We start from the raw sequence: 22,088 nt of genomic DNA, 5'->3' as shown, positions 1-22,088 counted from the left end.
TTATCTGAAAAAGCAGGCCCGGACTGGCCATAGGGCACATCAAGATTTTGCCCAGTGGGCTGGGACCCCCGGGTCGCATGTCCTATCAGAATCTGATCCATTGTTGATGGGCTTCATTCCCCTCCCATCGTCTTTCAACTCTGGGGAGACAGGCCCGGCCGAGCGAGTCCCAATCAGTGCCACCCATGGTTACTCGGTGACAGCTGCAAGGCCTGCCTACAGGGGCGGACTAACTATTTAGGCACTTGAGCCCTTAGGCTAACCAAGGGCCATGGCCAGTAGGAGGAACTCTGAGAGGTTCCTGGCAGGATGGGGCGGGATAGATGGAGTAAGCAGGCTCCGGTCCAGTCCTGAGAGAACAGAGAGGGACCGAGAGAACCAGGGTGGACATGACCTGGACTGGTAAGAAAACTCTGGCTGTAACAGTGGGAGGAGGGGAGGGAGAGGGATGGGAAAACAGCTGAGAACTGGAGTGTGAGAGCCTGCCTTCTACCCAGACCGGGGAGAGACAACACCTCTTCCCCCTCTCTCTCACCCCCTCTCTCTCACCTCCCTCTCTTCCCCTTCGCTCTCTCACCCTCTGTCTCTCTCACCCTCCTCTCTCTTACCCCCTCTTTCACCCCCTCTCTTACCCTCTCTCTATCATACCCCTCTTTCTCACCCCCTCTTTCTCTCACTCCCCTCTATCTCATCCTCTTCTCTCTCGCCTCCTCTCTCTCTCACCCCCTTTTCCCCTTCTCCCCTTCTCTCTTACCCCCCTCTCTCACTCTCCTCTCTCACCCCCTCTCTTCCCCTCTCTCTCTCTCTTGCACCCCCTCTCTCCCTCACCCCCCTCTCTCACCCCCTATCTTACCTCCTCTCTCTCACCTCCCTCCCCCACTCTCTCTCACCCCCTTCTCTCACCCTCCTCTCTCTCACCACCTCTCTGTCCCTCTCTCTCTCTCTCTCTCACTCCCTCCTTTTTTCCTCTCTTTTTCTCTCCCCTTCCTCCATCTCTCTCCTACTTTCCCATAATATCCTACTGCCCAGGGGCTCAATGAGTTGTCAGTCTGCCCCTGGTATGGGCTGCTCAGTCTAAAATGCTCAGGCCTATTTTTTTTCCCAGACTGGGCCTGTAAAAAAGTTACAATATCTACCTTCATTCTTTCTGTTCCCTCTCCTACTAGGTAATAATATGTGGGCCATTTTTTCTGTAGATGTTAAAAAATACTGTATACGAGGTGTGTCTATTAAATAACGAGACTGTGATCCCACCTAGTAAACAAAGCAGTCAGAACCGGTTATAACTGCATGCGTGGTGACCTTGAACTTGTTTGAACCTGCATGACACTCTGACGCTCAGTTGATTGTGAGTCATCATTTAGTTTGGTTGTGTTTTCTATAGTGTGCCGAAAAAATGTTAAATCCACGACCTTGCAGTTCATGAACCAAAAAATCAGTCAGATTGTTTGAATAGACCGCCGACTCAGTGTTTGAATGATAGCTGAATCCGTGAACATTGACAAAGACACCGCATGGAAAATTTTGCGTGAGGATCTTAACATGACAAAAGTTTGTACAAGGATGGTCCCAAGGATTCTCACACCAGAGCAAAAAGAACGGCCACAAATGTGAGAAAATGGTTTCATTCTTCACCAGGATAATGCGCCTGCACACACAGCACTTTCTGTGAAGCAGTTTTTGACTGACAAGCACATTACTACACTTGAACATCCTCCATATTTGCCAGATTGAGCACCATGCGACTCTTATCTTTTCCCAAAAGTTAAATCAGTGCTTAAAGGGACACATTTTGAGTCAGTTGATGCTGTAAAGAAGAAAACAGCGGATGTGTTGAAACAGCTGACAGAAATTGATTTTCTCCATGCCTTCGACCAGTGGAAAACAAGACTGCAGCAATGTATTAGTGCAAATGGGAAATATATTGAAGGGGACAAGCATTCAATTTGTAATACATATAAATAAAGGTGAGTTTTTTAATCAGTCTCATTATCTAAGCACTTCAGCCCCGGAAAAATTTGCCCCCTTCCTGACCAGGCCATTTTTTGCGATACGGCACTGCGTCCTTTTAACTGACAATTGCGCGGTCGTGCGACGTTGTACCCAAACAAAACTGATGTCCTTTTTTCCCCACAAATACAGATTTCTTTTGGTGGTATTTGATCACCTCTAAATTTTTTATTTTTTGCGCTAACAAAAAAAGAGAGACAATTTTGAAAAAAGCACAATATTTTGTACTTTTTGCTATAATATTATCCTAATTTTAAAAAAAAAACGAATTTTTTCCTCAGTTTAAGCCAAAATATGTTCTTCTACATATTTTTAGTAAAAAAATCTCAATAAGCGTATATTGATCGGTTTGCGCAAAAGTTATAGTGTCTAAAAAAATAGGGGATAGATTTATGGCATTTTTATTATTATTATTTTTTTACTAGTAATGGCAGTGATCAGCAATTTTTATCATGGCTGCGACATTTTTTCATTCAGATCGGACACTTTTGACACTTTTTTTGGGACCAGTGACATTTATACAGCAATCAGAGCTAAAAATAGCCATTGATTACTGTATAAATGTCATTGGCAGGGAAGTTGTTAACACTAGGTGTTTTCTAACTATGGGGGGGATGGGACTTACACACACAGATCCCAGTTCTCGCTCTGTCACGATCGATCGCGGGTGCCCGGCGGTTATTATGCCTGCCAGACACGCGCATTGGCTCTGGGGACACGCTGTGGGCCTGCTAAAGCATCTTAAAGAGCCGACAAACAGCTATGACGGCTCGCGCACTGGAGCCAACCTGCCGCAGTATAACTGCGGTGGCTGGTCCGGAAACGGTTAATAGACACACCTCGTATATATGCAAACAGGTCTGTAGAGAGAGAAATACAGATGTCTTTAATGATTATCTTCTGAAATGTCTAGTTGCTTGACTGAATCTGGCTTCAGTGCTTTAAGTGACTAACCTGGAATAAGCATATGGCAAGTAAAATCAGCACCCACTATCTGTATATATGTTCTAGGCCTGTGACTCATAAAGTACTGAAGCCATTGGCTCACCACATCGAGCAACCATTATTTTCTGAGGCTACATACGGCAGCCTGCATATTTGTACCAGTACAGGTTTCTTTTAAAGCTCAGAATATTTAAATGAAATCAATAAAATATAGTGGTGGCTACAGTTGTTCAAAAATCTTTAGATGGATATATACATATGTATATATATATATATTTTGTTTTATATATATATATATATATATATATATATATATATATATATATATATATATATATCATACACATGACTTCATTGTCATGAATTTATGTATATTTATGTTATATTTGTGTTCAATATATACATTGTAATTTTAAACAGAAAATATGAAAAATAGCTACAAAATTAGGAAACAAAATTGATTTGATCTAAATTAGGTCACATAGAGTTTTTTTTTCTTCAGTAAATCTTTGAATCTCTTAGGCAATAATAATGTAGTTGAGTGGTGACAATTAATTGGAATTTCTACTTATCTCATTTGTGCAAATTATGCAGAAAAAAAATCCTAATTATTTTATGCAAAGTCAAAGTGGACTAATTTTTGACAGCAATGTTAAAGGTGTTAAGCGTTTTTTCCTTTGATAAGTGTTGAGGTTGTCGTAACAATAAAAGCTCACATAGCAATAAGTATGAGAAAAGGTCAAAGGGCACTAACTAAATTCAAATTTTTTTTTTCCTATGGTATATATTTCATTTTAACAAAGAGATCTTCTGAACATACAAATAAGTGTGTCATTAAGTTGTTTATAAATTCATGAAGTTTTTCAGAATAAAAAGAAAATTAAAATGAATTTTGTTGATATTTCTGTGAATTATCTAGTCTATGCATTAATATTAGTACAATACAGCAATTACACAGTACAATAAACATCAGTTATTATGAAAAAACTGAGCCCTCTATCACATAATCCATATGATTAAGTAAAGAATGTCCAATTAGCAATATCTAATTCCAAAATATTTGCTGTGCCATTATTCATATATCTGCCAGTTTTCTCATGGATATGCCAGTTCAAAAGCTATTTAAATATATTGAGATATATTCAAAATTTCATTTAATGAGGAAATTAGACTCAGGGGGTATTTATTAATCAAGTGGGTTTCCAGGTGGTATTTGAATCTCTGTATTTGCCATCTGCTCTGTATGTGTGGGATTTTGTGTGGCATATAGGATCAAGCTATTATCCTTTTGAACATTTCTAGCCAAATATATTTTTTGAAATATGAAATGACTAACTTTTAAATAATATTACTAAAGATTAACAATACATGTATGAAAAATAATACTAGGAGCCTTCAAAGATCAAATATCAATAACGTATGTGTAACATTCACGAATATAGGAGATCACTTTACTGTTTAAAAGATAGAAAACAGTAACTAACTAGGGTTATTAAACATGGCAAATCATGAAGCATAAAATGCAGAATTCAAACCAACCTATATTTGTATCTTAGTCATTGTAGCTCATTAAAGGAAACCTGTGCTAAAATATGAAAGCTGCTATTGATGACATCCTTCTGAAAACACAATTTTCCTGGCTAGTTATGGCTCTATTGCTATTGGAGTCATTGGCCTGTAACAAGTACATGACCAGTGAAGTCCGAGCTTCTGGTCTTAATACTTCCATTGGGTCTGTGATATCAAGAGTGTTGAATAATCTGATAAGCATAACATCCAGACAACTAAAATCAGAAGGAGAGTTCAACAATGGCAACCTCTGTCTTACTCTCAGCTATGTTTCCTTTAAAAGACAACTGCTTGCTATGGAACATGACACTTGACACTTCATCTTTGACTAGTTGAAGTTCATATTTGTAATTTACAAACTCCGTACAGAAAGAGGAGGCATTTTCCAATGGACACACTTATGTGACAACTGTCTAACAGAATATGTTTTCACTTTTGAGGGATTTCTTTGCTCTTCCTGATATGTCTATGGGACAGGAAGTGTAAAGAAATCTCCTCAACGGTACCTGACTGGTGTTTTCACACTTTCTATTCCATTCTAAACTAAAATTTGGCTTTAAATATACTAGGCTGCATCTGAACCTAAGAACACATAATTTTTGTGCGATATCTCATGACACACATCCTAAAAAATAAGGGGTGCTACTTGCTGAAATAGACTTACACTCTTACATTTTAACCACAAACATACAAGAGAAAATAGCAGAAAGCAAAAAACATATTTTGCCAGATACAATACTTTTAGTCATGTTTGCACTGTAATAACCTTAGTACATACGTTGTAATTGATCTTTAATTTGATCTGTCTTAACCAATTTGATTCTGTAATATACTGACTGAAGAATGTTATACATTTTTAAGAGGTACCCTAGCAACAGAAATAAAAAGTTTGTGAGCTTGCAGCTCTCATATATCCTCATGTTTAAGGTATTATCCTAGTTTTTTAAAGTGTTGTATTTGGAAATACTACTTAAATATATAGAAGTAATACTGTATATGTATACTAACCTAGTAAGCCAGCGTTAGGAAATCTCCATGAATCGTTATAGGATGAGTACTGTGGATGGCTGTACGGACTTCCAGAGAAATCACTTCCTAAAATGTAAAGAAAAATATATTAATGTATATTTAGATTCCCATAAACCAATCAAATTCTCATTTTACTTGATTACAGTCTTAAAGTTTAAATCAGCAAACAAAACTATAGGGGTAATTTACTAAAGGCAAATAGGCTGTTCACTTTGCAAGGGAATTTTCTTTTAGTTTAGTGTATGAGGTGTAGCTCTGCTGACTTCCACCATTTAATCGTAGGTAAACAAAATTGCTGTTTTTCTTTTTCTTGCGTGTGATTACGTTTTCTTTGGAAAGTGAATTTCCACCACATTCCTTAAGCTAAGGGAAAATTTCTTTGAAAAGTGAAAATCTTGCAAAGTAAGCAGCCTATTTGCCTTTAGTAAATCAACCCCATAGTTACCATAACAACTATTGTGGGCTAGGGCAACACTGCTATCATTTATTTCATTTTTTTTATTTCTTCTGACAGCCTCTAGATATTTGTGGTTAAATTCAGTGGAACCATAGGGAAAAGGGAAGATACTGAGAGCAGCCCACACACCATCTATAGCTCATGAAACACAAAACCAACAACTATATGAAATAATAAAACAAATTGTTACATTTTAAACAATTGTGTGATAATTAGCACCTTTAAACTCCCTACTTTCTTTGTTTCTGTATATTCTAAAACTAGAATGCAGTGTGCATTTGCAGGTGTGAATGCACCCTTATTTGAGCACCACGTGATCACCCTTTTTTTTCTACTATAGATAAGATCTAATGTAGTGTTTCTCAACTCCAGTCCTCAAGGCGCCCCAACAGGTCATGTTTTAAGACTTTCAATTATTTTGCACAGGTGATTTGACCAGTTTCACTGCCTTAGTAATTACCACAGCTGTTTCATCTGAGGGAAATCTTGAAAACTTAAGCTGTTGGGGAGCCTTGAGGACTGGAGTTGAGAAACACTACTCTAAAGTAACCACAAAAAAAAGGAAAATACAAAAGTTTTTAAAGTATTACTTGTTATTTATTTGCATCCTCCCTTAAAAAAAAAAAAAAAAAGTTACTGTACACGTGTCAATGAGGCAACACAAATATATGCAAAACATATGTAAATCCCAGTTAAGTGTAACTGTACAGAAAAATATAAGTCTATCCACTAAAAAGTCTAGAAATTAACACAGCACACAGATATATATACACATATGTAATTTATACGCATAAATGATGTGTTAAGTATATACAAGTCTCACGCTTACATTTATTTGGTACATGTATTTTATTTTATTGTTTTATTTTTTACATTATTAAACCTTAAATTGAAGCTTATAATCCACCTAACATCTTAAAAACTTTGTTGAAAGCATGATTCAAAAGAAAAGCTTGTGTTTCACAATTTGATCAAGTCTTACTTCAGTACCAAATTTCCCCTTACTGACTGCTTCTGCAAACACACATCTCGGGTGATCTCCAGGGATACTCTACTGCCTGACAAGCTGAGACTTCCAATTCTCCAGTTTTTATGCCTGAGTAGTCAGACTGTCATCCTTATGCCGTATACACTAGCCAAAGACTGGAGGAGTCATTGAGCACCATCAACTAAGTATTTCTTCTAGCTTCATACAACGTCTTTCCTCAATCCACTATATATAGTCCATTTTAAGCCAATATATTGCTGGAAGTTGACAGTTGGGAATTACAGTACTCAGTAAAAAAGGATGTGTTTTCTATTACCAGAAGTAAGAAAAACATACAATCCTAGCCACAACAGCAGAGTCCAAGGCAGCAAGTCACTCCCCACTTCCACTAAACATTTTCAACAGATGACATGATGTTGACAGCAGTCTGGTTGCACTATATACTGTACATGTGTATATGTATAGAGTATATATATATTTGGGTTACTAAAGATGGAAAGTAACCTCTTATCAACACAAGTAAATAGTCACATAAAAAAAACTACAATTGGGAGTTAGTTTAAAAAAAAAAAAGATACTACTTAAAGCAAAATACGTTTTTGACCAAGTGTAGAAAATGCATAGGATTTTCTATTTTTGCCTAGGACTATGCAGCCTATTTGAGTTTATATCAATTCACTAACTGCTCTTCCAACAAATGCCAGAATAACCAAAATTGCCAGACCGAGTTTAGCACACCATTTACATTTTCAACTGTAAAGGGGAATTGATGTTTTATATGGTTATTTTTAAATAGATAAGTAAATAGCAATATATGGGGGTTATTTATCCTTTTTTTTCACGCAAGATATATACAACTTTCATCCAGAATTCACACACTTTTCTAATTGAATTTAAATAGTACAATGTGTGAAACTTGGGTAGAAATTGAATGACTCTTGTGTGAACACATTTATAAATAGACCCCTATGGATGGTTCATGCACCAGACCTATGGAACAACCCCCACAATGTATATGGCATTTGGAGTTTAGGGCTGATGGCCTTTAAAAAAAAAAAAAGAACAGTACTATATGCATGTCTTGTGACAACCTCTAAAATTCACTAGTTGAGACATTGTGGTCTGAGAGAAAGGGGTATGCCATTCAGGTCTTTGTGGGACTTCATAGAGCAGGTAGGGGTCATAAGTGGTAAATATACAGTAACATAGTATTATTTAACATTTACATGATAACAATAAAAATTATATACGAAAAAAGGAAGACACACACACCTTTCCCTCTCTTTTTCACCCATTTCATCCTTCTTATTTACCTATCCATTATAATAGACCTACCATACCACTGCATTGTTGGATCACACGATCATTAAATTTTGTCGATTACATTTATGGGATGGAATTAACATCTCAATATATTTACATAGTAAAAATCCTATCCAACGCCAGTCTCCACATAGACAAATTGGAAACACTCAGTACATTACCAAGTTAATTATTAAACTTCCTCTAACTAATACATGGCTATTCTTGGGTTTCTGTTGCAGGTGTGGGCTCCTCCCCCTCATCTCCCCCCCCCTCCCGGGGGGCGCGCTAAGTGTGGCCCCTTGTAAGCCCCCTGAGGCTGGCTCTCCTGGGAGAGTGAGGGTGGCCCCCCGAGCCCTCCGGTGTTTCCATTGGCCCTCAGCACATATCCTGGACTAGAGAACACCCATTCCACCACTTAGCGGTAAAGACTCATTATCTTGGTTTAATCCAAGTGATGCACAATAATATATATATTTATCTATTTGAATCTAATTTATGTAATTCTTTTTTAGATCCAACTGTCCCCCTGAAGAGACCATATACAGGTCGAAACGCGTCTGGGCTTGCTATTTATGTAACATTATGTAACCTAACTATGTGTATTAATATGTGTTTGTTACTGCACTGGGGAATAAGATGTGTGTTACTGTACCAGATGATTTTCTATACTGTACTCCAAATCATGATATTGGATAAAACTTTTTATACATCCATTAAGAACTTCCTTTCATTATGTGCATTGCTGTTTTAAAGCCCCATGGGGAAAATAATTTTTCTTCAATAAAAATTATATACATACATTATTTTTTAGCGCTGAAGATCAGGAAAGAACTGAAGTATATTTAAAATACTTTTAAAATAAGGAAAATTTTGCATTTGAGTTGTTAAATGCAACCATACTATGTTGCAGCTGTAGCATCTCTGTACCTATTGATGTTGATTTTTCTTTTGGACCTATTACTGAAAATCATACTTTACATGAATTAATATGGCACATGTCAGCAGGATTTGAATTAGATGTTAGGCTTTTGGCGCTGTTGGTGGTTGACTTGGGGCTTTTAGCACCAGAAACAAATTTGAATAAAATATGTTGCAATATTGTTTCTGATCTGTACCTATACATAACCATTAAAAAATCATGTGCTTAACTATAAGGCTGCATTCACACTTTATTATGTTTAGGCGTTTGTAATTATCTTTCGAAATCAATGGAAACTGCATGAAAGCTATTTGCAATGCACTACTAAGGCATGTTTCTGCATATTCATGTGCACTTTAATGTGTGTTGCTTTGTACTGCACTTTAATGCAAGTAAAACTTTTTTATGGTCATTGATGCTTGTTACAATGCTTGTTGACATCTATTTCATGATTGTCCATTGATTTCAATTTATAAGTGTGTATCCACCCTAACACTAGTCCTTCATTTACAATGTACCCACCCACTATTGCACTTTACTATTTGCCCCTAACTATGATAAGTGGCCTTACTGACTAATATATAAAGGAGGTAGCATGTGCAGGCAAGCATTTAACATGGCTGGGAAGTGTCAGCGATTGAATATTTGAGTGTTATGGGTTTTGGGAAGGCTATCAACAGTATGTACAGGAACATTTAGGTGGCTGTATTTTAACACTTGGACCAGTTTAGGTAGAATATACTAATGATAGAGTTCTCTAAATCCTAATCCTGACCCTAAAAATAATACTAATCTAACACCCAACAATAATTATGGCTTAAAGTGGTTCTAAAGGCTTAAGGATTTTTACTTAATTATCTGCATTAAGGTTAAAAACCTTTCTGTGCTGCAGGATCCCCCCAGCCCCTTCTTTTACCTAACTGAATCTGATCTAAAGCCAGCGCTTTCCCTGTGGGCAGATTGATAGAAGCGGAAACCATTGACTCCTGTTGCTGTCAATCAAATTCTGTGATGAGGTAGTTGGGGACACAGACCAGCTACACTGTCTGTGTCCATAGACACAAGCAGTGCAGCTCGGAATTGATCCCACAGGTGTGCCACTATAGGAAGTGGCTTTCTATGGTGGCACACCGAGAAAAGAAGTCAGGAGTGACGGCGTGGGACCCGAGAAGAAGAGGTTTGGGGCTGTCCAGTGCAATTCTATTGCACAAAGCAGATAAGTATAACATGTTTGTTTTTTAAAAAGAAAAAAGGGTTTACAATCACTTTAAAGCTATATACGTAACTTAACTAACAGTCTTGTGAAAAATCACTAATGCCCCGTACACACGATCAGACATTGATCGGACATTCCAACAACAAAATCCATCAATTTTTTCCGACGGATGTTGGCCTAAACTTGTCTTGCATATACACGGTCACACAAATCTTGTCGGAAATTCCGAACATCAAGAACACGGTGACGTACAACACTTACGACGAGCCGAGAAAAATGAAGTTCAATAGCCAGTGTGGCTCTTCTGCTTGATTCTGAGCATGTGTGGCACTTTGTGCATCGGAATTGTGTACACACGATTAGAATTTACGCAAATGGATTTTGTTGTTGGAAAATTTGAGAATCAGATCTCAAATTTTCTGCAATGGAAATTCCGATGGAAACTGTCCGATGGAGCTTACATACGGTCGGAATTTCCGACAACAGGCTCCGATCGCACATTTTATGTCAGAAAGTCCGACCGTGTGTACGCGGCATAACAGTATCCAGGTTTTAGGACTGATCTGCATGTCAGCATTACCAACATCATACCCACCACATATTGAAGTAGTGAACTGAAGGCACCATTGTTCACTACTGTTTTCAGTTTCAATCTGTGATTAGCCAGTTTTGCTGGAGAATATATTTTGTTACCACTTTTTTCACTGGATTCCTTTAGATTTGTTTAGATTATTAAGAATCCTGTTGTTACAATAGAAAAAGTTGCCGCTCAATCTCATACGTATTGAGACAAGTTTGGAAAGAAAAAAGTAAAAAAACAAAACTGACAACTTTAAACCACTGGCACAATAGAATTGTTTCATTTTTATGCTTTATTTCTAAACTCACTGACTTTTGTAGCTTTTATGATAAAAAAATCTATATTTGCTATTTCTACTTTCTTTGCAAATAAATCTTCTCCAAAACACCTACCCTGCATTGATGTGAATGCCCTTGTAGGCACTAATTAAATAAAAGAGAAACCCTAAAAGCAATAATTATTACTTTGTGTTGCTTCACTTTGTCTTTAGAAGGCTAAGTGTTCTTAGTACCAATTACCTTTATTTAAATTTACCTACGTAGTGTATCCTTCTCAAATTTCCACCATTAGATGACACTGTATTTGCTTTCTAGCATTTCCTTTGTAAAAGTAATCATACGGACCATAAATTTCTGCAGCAATTTCCAATAACAATCATAATCTGGGGAGTTAAGCTATGCTTGACTGCATGGAGAATCAAGCTAAACACTGCACTTACAAACTACATTTATACCAGCAGCAGCTTGTATATTACATTAAAAAGTGCATAAAAGAATAGCTATTTAATGCACAAAAATCTTACATCTATAAAATGTGGTATTTGCTGTAAAGCATTGGATGAATTATGCTAAAACATAAGATGCCAGCTGTGTCTATCCCTGCAATAAAACAAATGCTACAATAAACATTAAGTAACCATTTCTACTGCCACTATACAACAATAAAATATTATATGCATTTAAAGCTATATATTAATAGCAACTACTGTATATGAAATGCTGAAAATAAAGCCTGGAAGCATTTGTATGTGTTGCAACTAATACATTCATGCATTCTTTTGGAATAATTGCTACATGTAATTTACATATAATGCAAAGATTATCTCCACTATTTTATTTGCACATGTTCACAAATATTTCATCGTACAGATTGGTACTCATGGCTTTTAGTTGGCTCAAGTCCAGTTCTGTTGAAAAATGTATGTACTTAGATATCTAATATAGACTCTACCAAACATTCTCAAATGGACTGCCTTAAAGTGAAACTCAATGATAAGATGAGTTGATTTCTTCTGACCAGTAGCCAATGGTTCCCCAGCTATATGGATTATAAACTTTTGCTTAAAGCTTATCTGATGGCTAGATTTGTTTTGTAGACCATATTATCATTTGATGTCTATGGTTAGATTTATTCTAGATTTTCTTCATTTGGTGCCTGTAATGTAAATGATCATATTTCTAAAATCTCTAGAAATTTTGAAGCAAAATAGTTCATAAAGGAGATTGGAAATTTGTTGAGTGGTGGTTTATCTATGCATGTTTGTTATATAATTCTTCAAATGGATTATTTTCCTATGAAAAAGGAACGTGAGATTGTGATGTAGATTCATGAATAGAACAAGTGTCAGTCAAATTCAATAGGATGGACATTTGTCAATTCTTTGCTGCTCATGCCAAGTGTGCTGTGCCGTTTTTACTTACACAAAGGCAGCATTGTGACATTTGGGCACCTCCATGACCCTTTCTGTGTCCTGTAAACCAATCTTTTACCTGCCACCTTTTGTAGAAACCTGTCGGTAGGATGTCACTCCTCAGGTACAAACTTCCTAACACAATAACAGAGCACGGTGTTTGCCATTTTCTGTGTGCATTTGGAGCTTGTTGAATCTGTAAAGGGCTGCTCAGAACCACAATTCTGTGGAATTATGCTATGCAAGAGTTTCTGCTATCTTTTATTCCCAAAAGCCATATGATGCTGCTCATAGTAGGCAGCGTGAGTTGCACAGGGTCAGATAGGTAAAAAAAACAGGTAGAGGTAAGGACCTCTAGCAATAGGGTCCATACAAGCATTCATCAAGCATTGGAACAGAATGAGATTCAAGGAATGTTATGTGCTGAACAGCAAACTACATTTTTCTTTTTTTCCTAGCAGGAACCAGCAAACCTATTATAATGAACTGTAAACATCTTTAAAACAACTTAATTGTTCCATTCTTTCACTTTTTACGTTTAGTTCAGTGTTTGATGTTTGGAGCCACACTTTCAGTAATGTAACAGTATTCAGGCCTGCATTTGCTGGCACCGTACTGGCATGATTGTCCATACCCAGAAGCACCACAAAGTATTGCTGGCTGCAATAGCAGAAGGATCAGTGGTAAATCCCTGTTAAGGTGAGAAATAAGGGGTCTGAGGTGTCCTTTCTAGAGACACAAACACTTTGCTCAGCCAACTAGAAAAAGTGACACTCTAATTTATTCACAGCAGAGGGACATAAAGCAGAGCACCTCCAGATTTATTTAATGCTTTTAGCAGTTGAGTAACTTGTCATTAATTGCATTTGTAAGGATACAGCACACCCCAGGTGGTGACACTTGTGGCAAAGGGAGGGGAAAGGACAGGCTGGGCAAGGAGTCCTAGGTGACACAAAGGCTATAAATGGCAATTGGTCAAGTGGCTATGATGTACAGAAAATGAGAACCAGATCAGGGTGACAATGAGGAGAAACATCATCTATGTATCACTTAGGTTTCATTCAGCCCTTCTGAACAGTTTTGTACGTACTAGACTGTTCTGATCTTCGGGAAATGGCCTGCAAATAGCAGGGTTAAAAAAATTTACTGAGCCTAATGGCTTACTCACATTCCCATCTGGTAAATTACAGTGCCTATATCTCCAGTGTTTAGGTCACAGAGAGCCATCCATCTGTTGGTGAGAATCTGCCAATTAAAATACTCTGCTATTCAGTACTGACAGAGTAAGCAGTAAGATGCAGAGTTGTAACAAAAACTAGCAATGTAGCAGAGTGCCCATTTACTCACTATGCTCAGATGCAAGCACAGACATCTGTTACCTGGGTAAGTGATCTGCAGCCAATTGAGAGGCCTTCCACTGTCAGAACCTGTGTGCGGGCAGTTGGGTCAGAGCCTAATAGCATGCAGTCTTTCCAAAAAAAAGCAGCTATTGTGAGAAACTCCACCCCTTTTGCTACCAGAGTACTGCCGTTCCAGTGGGGTGCTGCTTCAGCCTTGCACCTTGAATCCCTCCAGCTGGTCACCTGTGTTACCAGAGCTACTATGACCTACACTGCAAGGGACACTGTCTATGAGGGTAATCACAAGTAGCTTTGCTGTTTACTGTTTTACTGAAGTAGTGATTCTCAGCTTGCCTCTCTGTTGTTGTAAAGACTGTGCTTTGCAGACAAATGATACCTTGATTGAGCCACAGAGACATTGCTGTAAACCAAAATCCATGCAGCTTTGTGCAGCGTTCATATATTTGTGTGGCTTTCATTATTCTGCAGTGTATGCATGTTTTCATTTTCACCCTGAATTGCATTACTGCTTCTAACTTTGCAACTGCTTAGTAAACTGAAGTAACAGTTATTCTCTGTCTGATCATTTGGGCACTTATTCATTCTGTTAAAGGAGCCAGCACAGATGTTGGGGATGATTAGGGATGGAAAGGTGTTACATATACAGTATCAAATAATCTGATATTCTGGCTGATCGGCTTTCTCATATATGAGCAAGAAAGGCTTTAGACAACAGCATTTAACTAATGCCTGGAAAGCTTTGGCATAGAAAGATTTGTCAGCACGTCTGAACCATCCTACAACAGCCTGCTTTACTTCGTCATCAGTGCTGAAATGCTAACCTCCAAAGGAACTCTTTTAGGAGTCCAAACAGATGGAAATCACTTGGCGCGCGGTCCGGACTGTAAGGGGTCTTTGGTGGTGGTGAGTCCGCATGCTTCCACTGCTTTTATGCTCAATTTGATTATGGAGCGAAGGGATGTGCCCAGGTTTTGTCACATGTACTGATGCGATCCAGAAAATCCTGGCCTTCCCTGTCAAAACACTAATTCAACACAGTGCAGACTTTAACTCTTTAACTCTCTGGTCAAAAGCAGAAAGCTGTCTTGGTACCCTGCATGCGCTAACTTTTGAAAATGCAAATGTTCGTGAATGATTGTGTTAGCTGTTCCCACAGAAAGATTCATCTCTTGCGCAATTTTATGACAGGTTATGCATCGATTATCCAGGATAAGACGTTCCATGCGCTGAATGTTCACAGGAATGACTGCTGTGGGCTGGGAACCACCACAGCCGAGATTGTCATTGATGGACGGACTGCCATCTTTGAAATGTACGTCTCCTCACTGTACTGTGCTTAAAGTCTTCTGTAGATATCCATGGGTTTTACGCCTTTGTTCACAAAAACGTAATCACCACACGCTATTCCATGCACGCACTAACACTGTTGCCTGCTATCTTGATTAACAGCCCCACGTCATGTGCGCCATCTATCAATAATAGGACACACTTGCCACTTACTAATGTGCATAGTACTGCCACGTTAGCATTCCTTTTTATAGCTGTAAAATTAAAAGTCCCAGTTTGACTTAAACACCCCTTGTAAATAGATGCCATCAATGGATGTGGAGAATGGTGGACATTTGAATCCCCTATACCACCCAAAGGCACACACATGGTTCCTGTAGCAGCACTACAGCAGAAAATAACTTTTTTGATTTGTTAATACACTATTCCCAACAAGAAATATATGTTGGCTTGAGTTTAAACTTTTTTATATGTACAGAACTGGCAAATTGCAAAATATACCATTGACTTGACATTTTCATTTTCATAATGTGGTGATAGTAGCCTTTTTTACTGTCTTTTTGGGATAAGCAGACTCAAATGCTATGATTTGTTCAGACAGCAAGAGTCCACACGCTTTTAACTGCATCAAAGCATCACATGAACACAGGCAGTATTTCCAGCTTCCAAAACACCATTTTGAAGGCAGCTGCTTCCTTGATAGAGGATGACAACATTTTTACATATTTAGGCCTGAATAGGCCAGCTTTTTAGCAAACACGGGGGTATGAATTACATTCTTTCATAACAAACTAACTTTCTCTGTGCTTCTCTCCCAACAGATACAACCAATTACAAATACAGTCAGTTCTAAAACAGACTATGTTTAGAAAAGCATAGTGTTCTAACAAAACAAAAGTTTTAATAGTACCTCACTGTGCAGCAGCTGTTAATGCAGAGGATGTCACAAGTGACAAACGAGGTGCGGGTTATGTTGCACATACCTTGCTGTGAATTTGCCAGGCTAGTTGTGACCTGTGTTGCCTTAAATAAAAATTTAATGTTGCTTTCAACATATTTTGTGATATACTTCAAAAGGTCTTTGTAATGAGGTATGAAAAAAACGTTTACTTTTCTGTATTCTAACTGAATATGGCAAAAATGTAATGAAAAGCTGACATAATCAAAGAACCATGCAAGTAAATTAAAGAATCTCTCAATGTAAAATGTATAACCTATAAATTATACCTGGTTATCTTTTTATTATAATAAATGCTAGTTTTCTGTGTGTTATTTTAATCTGAAATCACTGAAAACCCACTACATTTGAAATTACGCTCCCAATATTTATTCCAAGGGCAAGCAGAGGTTGAAAATAATTATTTTGACATTCACTTCCTTAACCACTTGCTGACCGGCTCACGCCGATATATGCTGGCAAAGTTGCACGGGTGTGCAAAACGACGTACCCGTACGTCATTCCGTCATGGGCGGCTGGTGACACATGCTCACTGCGCACTGCGAGATCATGCCTGCGGTTACCATGGACTCGATGTCTGCCGATGGCCCGCAATCATGGCATGGAGAGGCAGAACGGGGAGATGCCTATGTAAACAAGGCATTTCCCTGTTCAGCCTAGCAACATGACAGAGATCTACTGCACCCAATGATCGGGAGCAGTGATCTTTGTCATGTTCTAGTGAGCCCATCCCCCCTACAGTTAGAACACGCTAAAGGGAACACACTTAACCCCTTGATCACCCCCTAGTGTTTAACCCCATCCCTGCCAGTGACATTTACAAAGTAATCAGTGCATTTTTATAGCACTGATCGCTATATAAATGCCAACGGTCCCCAAATAGTGTCAAAGGTGTCCGATCTGTTGGCCGCAATGTCGCAGATCACCGCCATTACTAATAAAAAAAAATTATTAATAAAAATTCCATAAATCTATCCCCTATTTTTTAGACGTGATAACTTTTGCGCAAACCAATAAATATACGCTTATTGTGATTTTTTTTACCAAAAATATGTAGAATACATATTGGCCTAAACTGAGGAAAAAACATGTTTTTTATATGTTTTTTGGGGATATTTATTATAGCAAAAAGTAAAAAATGTTGTTTATTTTTCAAATTTGTCGCTCTTTTTTGTTTATAGCGCAAAAAATAAAAACCGCAGAGGTGATCAAATACTACCAAAAGAAAGCTCTATTTGTGGGGAAAAAAGGACATCAATTTTGTTTGGGTACCATGTCGCACAACTGCACAATTGTCAGTTAAAGTGACACAGTGCCGTATCGCAAAAAAGGGCTTGGTCAGGAAGGGGGTAAATCCTTTCCAAGACTGAAGTGGTTAAAAAACAAACATTTTAATTAGTTTAATGTCCACTTCTATGCCAAAATGTTTTTTTTTTCTGTTTTGAAGTATGAAGAATGGTTAAACAGTCTATCAGATGTTAAACAGTCCTTATACCTATAGTTCCTCTCACCTGTCACTAGGGCAGGATCCAGGGTGAAATCCTTTCAGCAGAGAAACAAGCAGCAATACAAATATTTATTTTGGTAGAAAAGGAAAGGGTTAGAATCTTTGCCAGGGTTTTATTACTATCTGCATTCATATTGGGAAGTTTTGCTCTATTGTCTTGTTTCAATGACACTGTGGGTAACAAAATGTCACTGAGGAAGTCACCTCACTGGAAACACAGATACGCAATTAAAACTGGATAGAGGTTCTAGATCCTTTTATAGTCTATAGAAAACTAAAACCACACCTAAAATATTTGGATGAAGTTGAGTTTTGTCTAGGAGAACCTACCACAAGCTGTCTGCTATAATCTTTATTACATGTAAACGCACATCTGTACACCCATACACGTGCCTAATGAAAGTTCCTTAGTGGCCTATTAGGGTGCCCCCTTTAGACAAGATAGATGAAGACAGGACATTTACTTTCAGAAATGTTTTAATATTTGACAAGTTCAACTTAAGCTTGGATGCAAAATGGAATGATAATTTTACACTAACCCCCTACAAATTTCTGTTATGGAGCAGCAATGAATACCGAAGCTCAGGAGGAATGTGCAGAGACCAAGTGGTATGTCATTCTAGGCTTCTTCTGGAGACGCCTAACTCCTGTAGGCTTACCCAAAAAGCAGGTCTGTGGATAATTGAAATATACAAAGAGTTGTAACACATAAGAAACGTGTAAGATTTTAATCTACTGTAGTTTAGTTAGGAAACGTTTTCAATCAGTTGCTATTGGTTACTGCATTTTGTACATTTCCATGATCCTTTGCACTTTTGTAGTGAAAATCTGTTTGTGTCTTTTGCAGGCACCATTATTTGGTGCTATAATTCAAACTAGTTCATTGGTGCATTTTTGTGTGTCTCTGGGCATACAAAGGATTGTTCATAAGAAGGATCATATGCTAAGAAGCTAACAGACCTGTCCATTTATGGCTTGTTCAAGTGACAGCACAGTTTGACAAAGGTTGCCGCATCATCCAAAACTGTTGGCTGATGGATGGACAGATAGTCCTGACCCTAAGTGGAACCCTTCAGCCGCCGAGCATGTTTAATATAAATAAAATACACACAAAACATTTTCCTATTTTATTCTTGACAGCACCATGACACTGCTACAATATACACTGTTGACTGGGGTGGGGAACTTTAGGTTTTTATGTTTAAATACAATCTTACATTTCTAAATATGTATATAGTAATAAAGAAAAAAAATTGAAAATTAAGAAATGCCAATGTTTTGGTGAATAAAAGAAAACTATAATGTTGACTTTTAAAAGCTGTTGTATCCTCAACACAAGCGTTAATATCATTTTCATGTATTCCATCAGTGGCAGACAGTGGCTATATAACTAAAGCTACTAATACATTGGGGAGAAAGCTGAAAAAGCTGAGGGTCAATTTATTTAACTGCACAACAATACCCTCATGTAGAGATAACAACACTCACATACTTGACTGATACAAGCTGAGCTGTCATTCATAAAGTGTCCCCTGTGGCTTCTCTAGATGAGAATCCTGAAGGGTGGGTTTTCTGGGCCACTTCTGTCAGAATCTCAAAGGAAACATGGCAGTGAATATGGGTCTGACAGCTCGGCTGCTGAATTAGGACCATTTGCATGCTAATTTTCACTGTGCTTAGCTTGCTGGCAGATCTGGAGCAAGGAACAGCCTTTGCATGTTTAGAACAATGCTTGACTGATCTAGCTGTGTTAACGAGCAAATTATGGTAATTTTGTTATTACAAATGCATAGAAATTTCCGAAGAGTGGAGAAATGCACTGTTATTCTGCTTTTCTTTCCTCACTCCTCGCACAGGACCTGCTGTTTTTACTTACTGTACTTCACTTGATTACTTTATGTTTAGGTGAACACAATGTTTCACTTCACTTTCACTTTTTTTTTTCCTTGGAAGATGAAAGTTCTATAAGTAATGCAGATTTGTGTGTGTCTTTGCTTTTATTTATCCACAAATGATGTTTTTTTGCCAGTGAAAAGCAATAGAATGTTTCTCAACCCTTTTTTCTGTCAAGGCTTCCTTTAAAATTATAGACAATTTCAAGGCACCCTTTAAAATTATGAACAGTTTGGAGGCACCCCATTCTAAGATGTAAAAACGATTCTAATAGTTTTACATAATGCAGCAACATCCACATGTAGGACACTCAATGTTAGAGGTGATCTATTCCTCCAAAGCAAATACACTTTTGCACACTGGCACTGACTAGTATTCCTATGTTTCTATTCTCCCTCAATTTCTCTCTATCAGTCAACAAATGTGACCCCAGTGCTGAGGGAAAGGAGAAGAGGATGGTCAAACAAAGATGCTGTGGAGGCAACAGACATCCTCCTTATCAATTGATGACATCATTGGCTTTTTGGATGCCAGTGTCTAGAAAGTCATAACGGTGCATAATTAAAACCAGTGGCTTTGTGTAAGGCAGGCTTGATACACCTGCTGGCTTGTATACAATTTTTTTTTTCAAATCTATTGAATTTTTAAGTACAAAAACAAGTACAGCAAAAACAACACTTGGACAATACAATAGATGAACTTGTGTTGCCCACGCAGGGGACATATATTCATAAAATATGGTATAATTGCTGTAGAATAGAGCAACACCAGAGTGCAGAGGTGTGACCGTGAAAACCTGCACCGCTAGGTGTCACACGTTAATCTATGAAATGATAGCTGGCTCAGTTGCCCTCACATAACCCAAAACAGCCGGGAGTTCAAATAAACATCTCTAGGCCTTTTTGTCATTTAATTTCTAGGAGGCCGTAGCAGGATCTGCCAACCATTTGGCCCACACATTATAGCTTTTCATGTGACAACACTAAAGAAATGACACTTTGCTACAATGTAAAGTAGTGAGTGTACAATTTGTATAACAGTGTAAATTTGCTGTCTCCTCAAAATAACTCAACACACAGCCATTAATGTCTAAGCCGCTGGCAACAAAAGTTAGTACACCCCTAAGTAAAAATGTCCAAATTGGGTCCAAAGTGTCAATATTTTGTGTGGGCTTCATTATTTTCCAGCACTGCCTTAACCCTCTTGGGCATGGAGTTCACCAGAGCTTCACACGTTGCCACTGGAGTCCTTTTCCACTCTTCCATGATGACATCATGGAGCTGGTGGATGTTAGAAACCTTGCACTCCTCCACCTTCTATTTGAGGATGCCCCACAGATGCTCAATAGGGTTTAGGTCTGGAGACATGCTTGGGCAGTCCATCACCTTTACCCTCAGCTTCTTTAGCAAGGCAGTGGTTGTCTTGGAGGTGTTTTTGGGATCCTTATCATGTTGGAATACTGTCCTGCAGGCCAGTCTCCGAAAGGAGGGGATCATGCTCTGCTTCAGTATGTCACAATACATGTTGGCATTCATGGTTCCCTCAATGAACTGTAGCTCCCAAGTGCCGGCAGCACTCATACAGCCCCAGACCATGACACTCCCACTTGTCTTTGTACTTCTCAGCTGGTTGCCGCCACACACGCGTGACACTATCTGAACCAAATAAGATTATCTTGGTCTCATCAGTCCACAGGAAATGGTTCCAGTAATCCATGTTCTTAGTCTGCTTGTCTTCAGCAAACTGTTTGCGGATTTTCTTGTGCATTATCTTTAGAAGAGGCTTCCTTCTGGAATGACAGCCATGCAGACCAATTTAATGCAGTGCGCGGTATATGGTCTGATCACTGACAGGCTGACCCCCCACCCCTTCAACCTCTGCAGCAATGCTGGCAGCACTCATACGTCCATTTCCCAAAGACATTCTCTGGATATGACGCTGAGCACATGCACTCAACTTTTTCGGTCAACCATGGTCAGGCCTGTTCTGAGTGGAACCTGGCCTGCTGAACTGCTGTATGGTCTTGGCCACCATACTGCAGCTCAGTTTCAGGGTCTTGGCAATCTTCTTATAGCCTAGGCCATGTTTATGTAGAGCAATAATTCTTTTTTTTCAGATCCTCAGAGAGTTGTTTGCCATGAGGTGTTATGTTGAACTTCCAGTGACCAGTATGAGAGAGTGAGAGTGATAACACCAAATTTAACACACCTGCTCCCCATTCACACCTGAGACCTTGTAACACTAACGAGTCACATGACAACGGGGCGGGAAAAGGACTAATTGAAACCAATTTGGACATTTTCACTTAGGGGTGTACTCACTTTTGTTGCCAGCGGTTTAGACATTAATGGCTGCGTGTTGAGTTATTTTGAGG

At 38.4% G+C, this 22,088-nt stretch overlaps 1 protein-coding gene across 3 annotated transcripts in view; it reads right to left on the bottom strand.

The window, feature by feature from the left end:
- Positions 1–22,088, bottom strand: part of PAX5 (paired box 5) — a 324,021-nt gene that overhangs the window by 15,950 nt on the left and 285,983 nt on the right. For all 3 annotated transcript variants that reach the window (XM_073591718.1, XM_073591737.1, XM_073591728.1), the window contains one exon: positions 5,533–5,619. In XM_073591718.1, coding sequence (XP_073447819.1) covers positions 5,533–5,619 — 87 coding nt within the window. The remainder of the gene's footprint in view (positions 1–5,532; positions 5,620–22,088) is intronic.

The sequence above is a fragment of the Aquarana catesbeiana genome, linkage group LG01 (assembly GCF_042186555.1).
Source record: "Aquarana catesbeiana isolate 2022-GZ linkage group LG01, ASM4218655v1, whole genome shotgun sequence".
NCBI lineage: Eukaryota > Metazoa > Chordata > Amphibia > Anura > Ranidae > Aquarana > Aquarana catesbeiana.
This window is presented reverse-complemented; position numbering and strand designations above follow the sequence as displayed.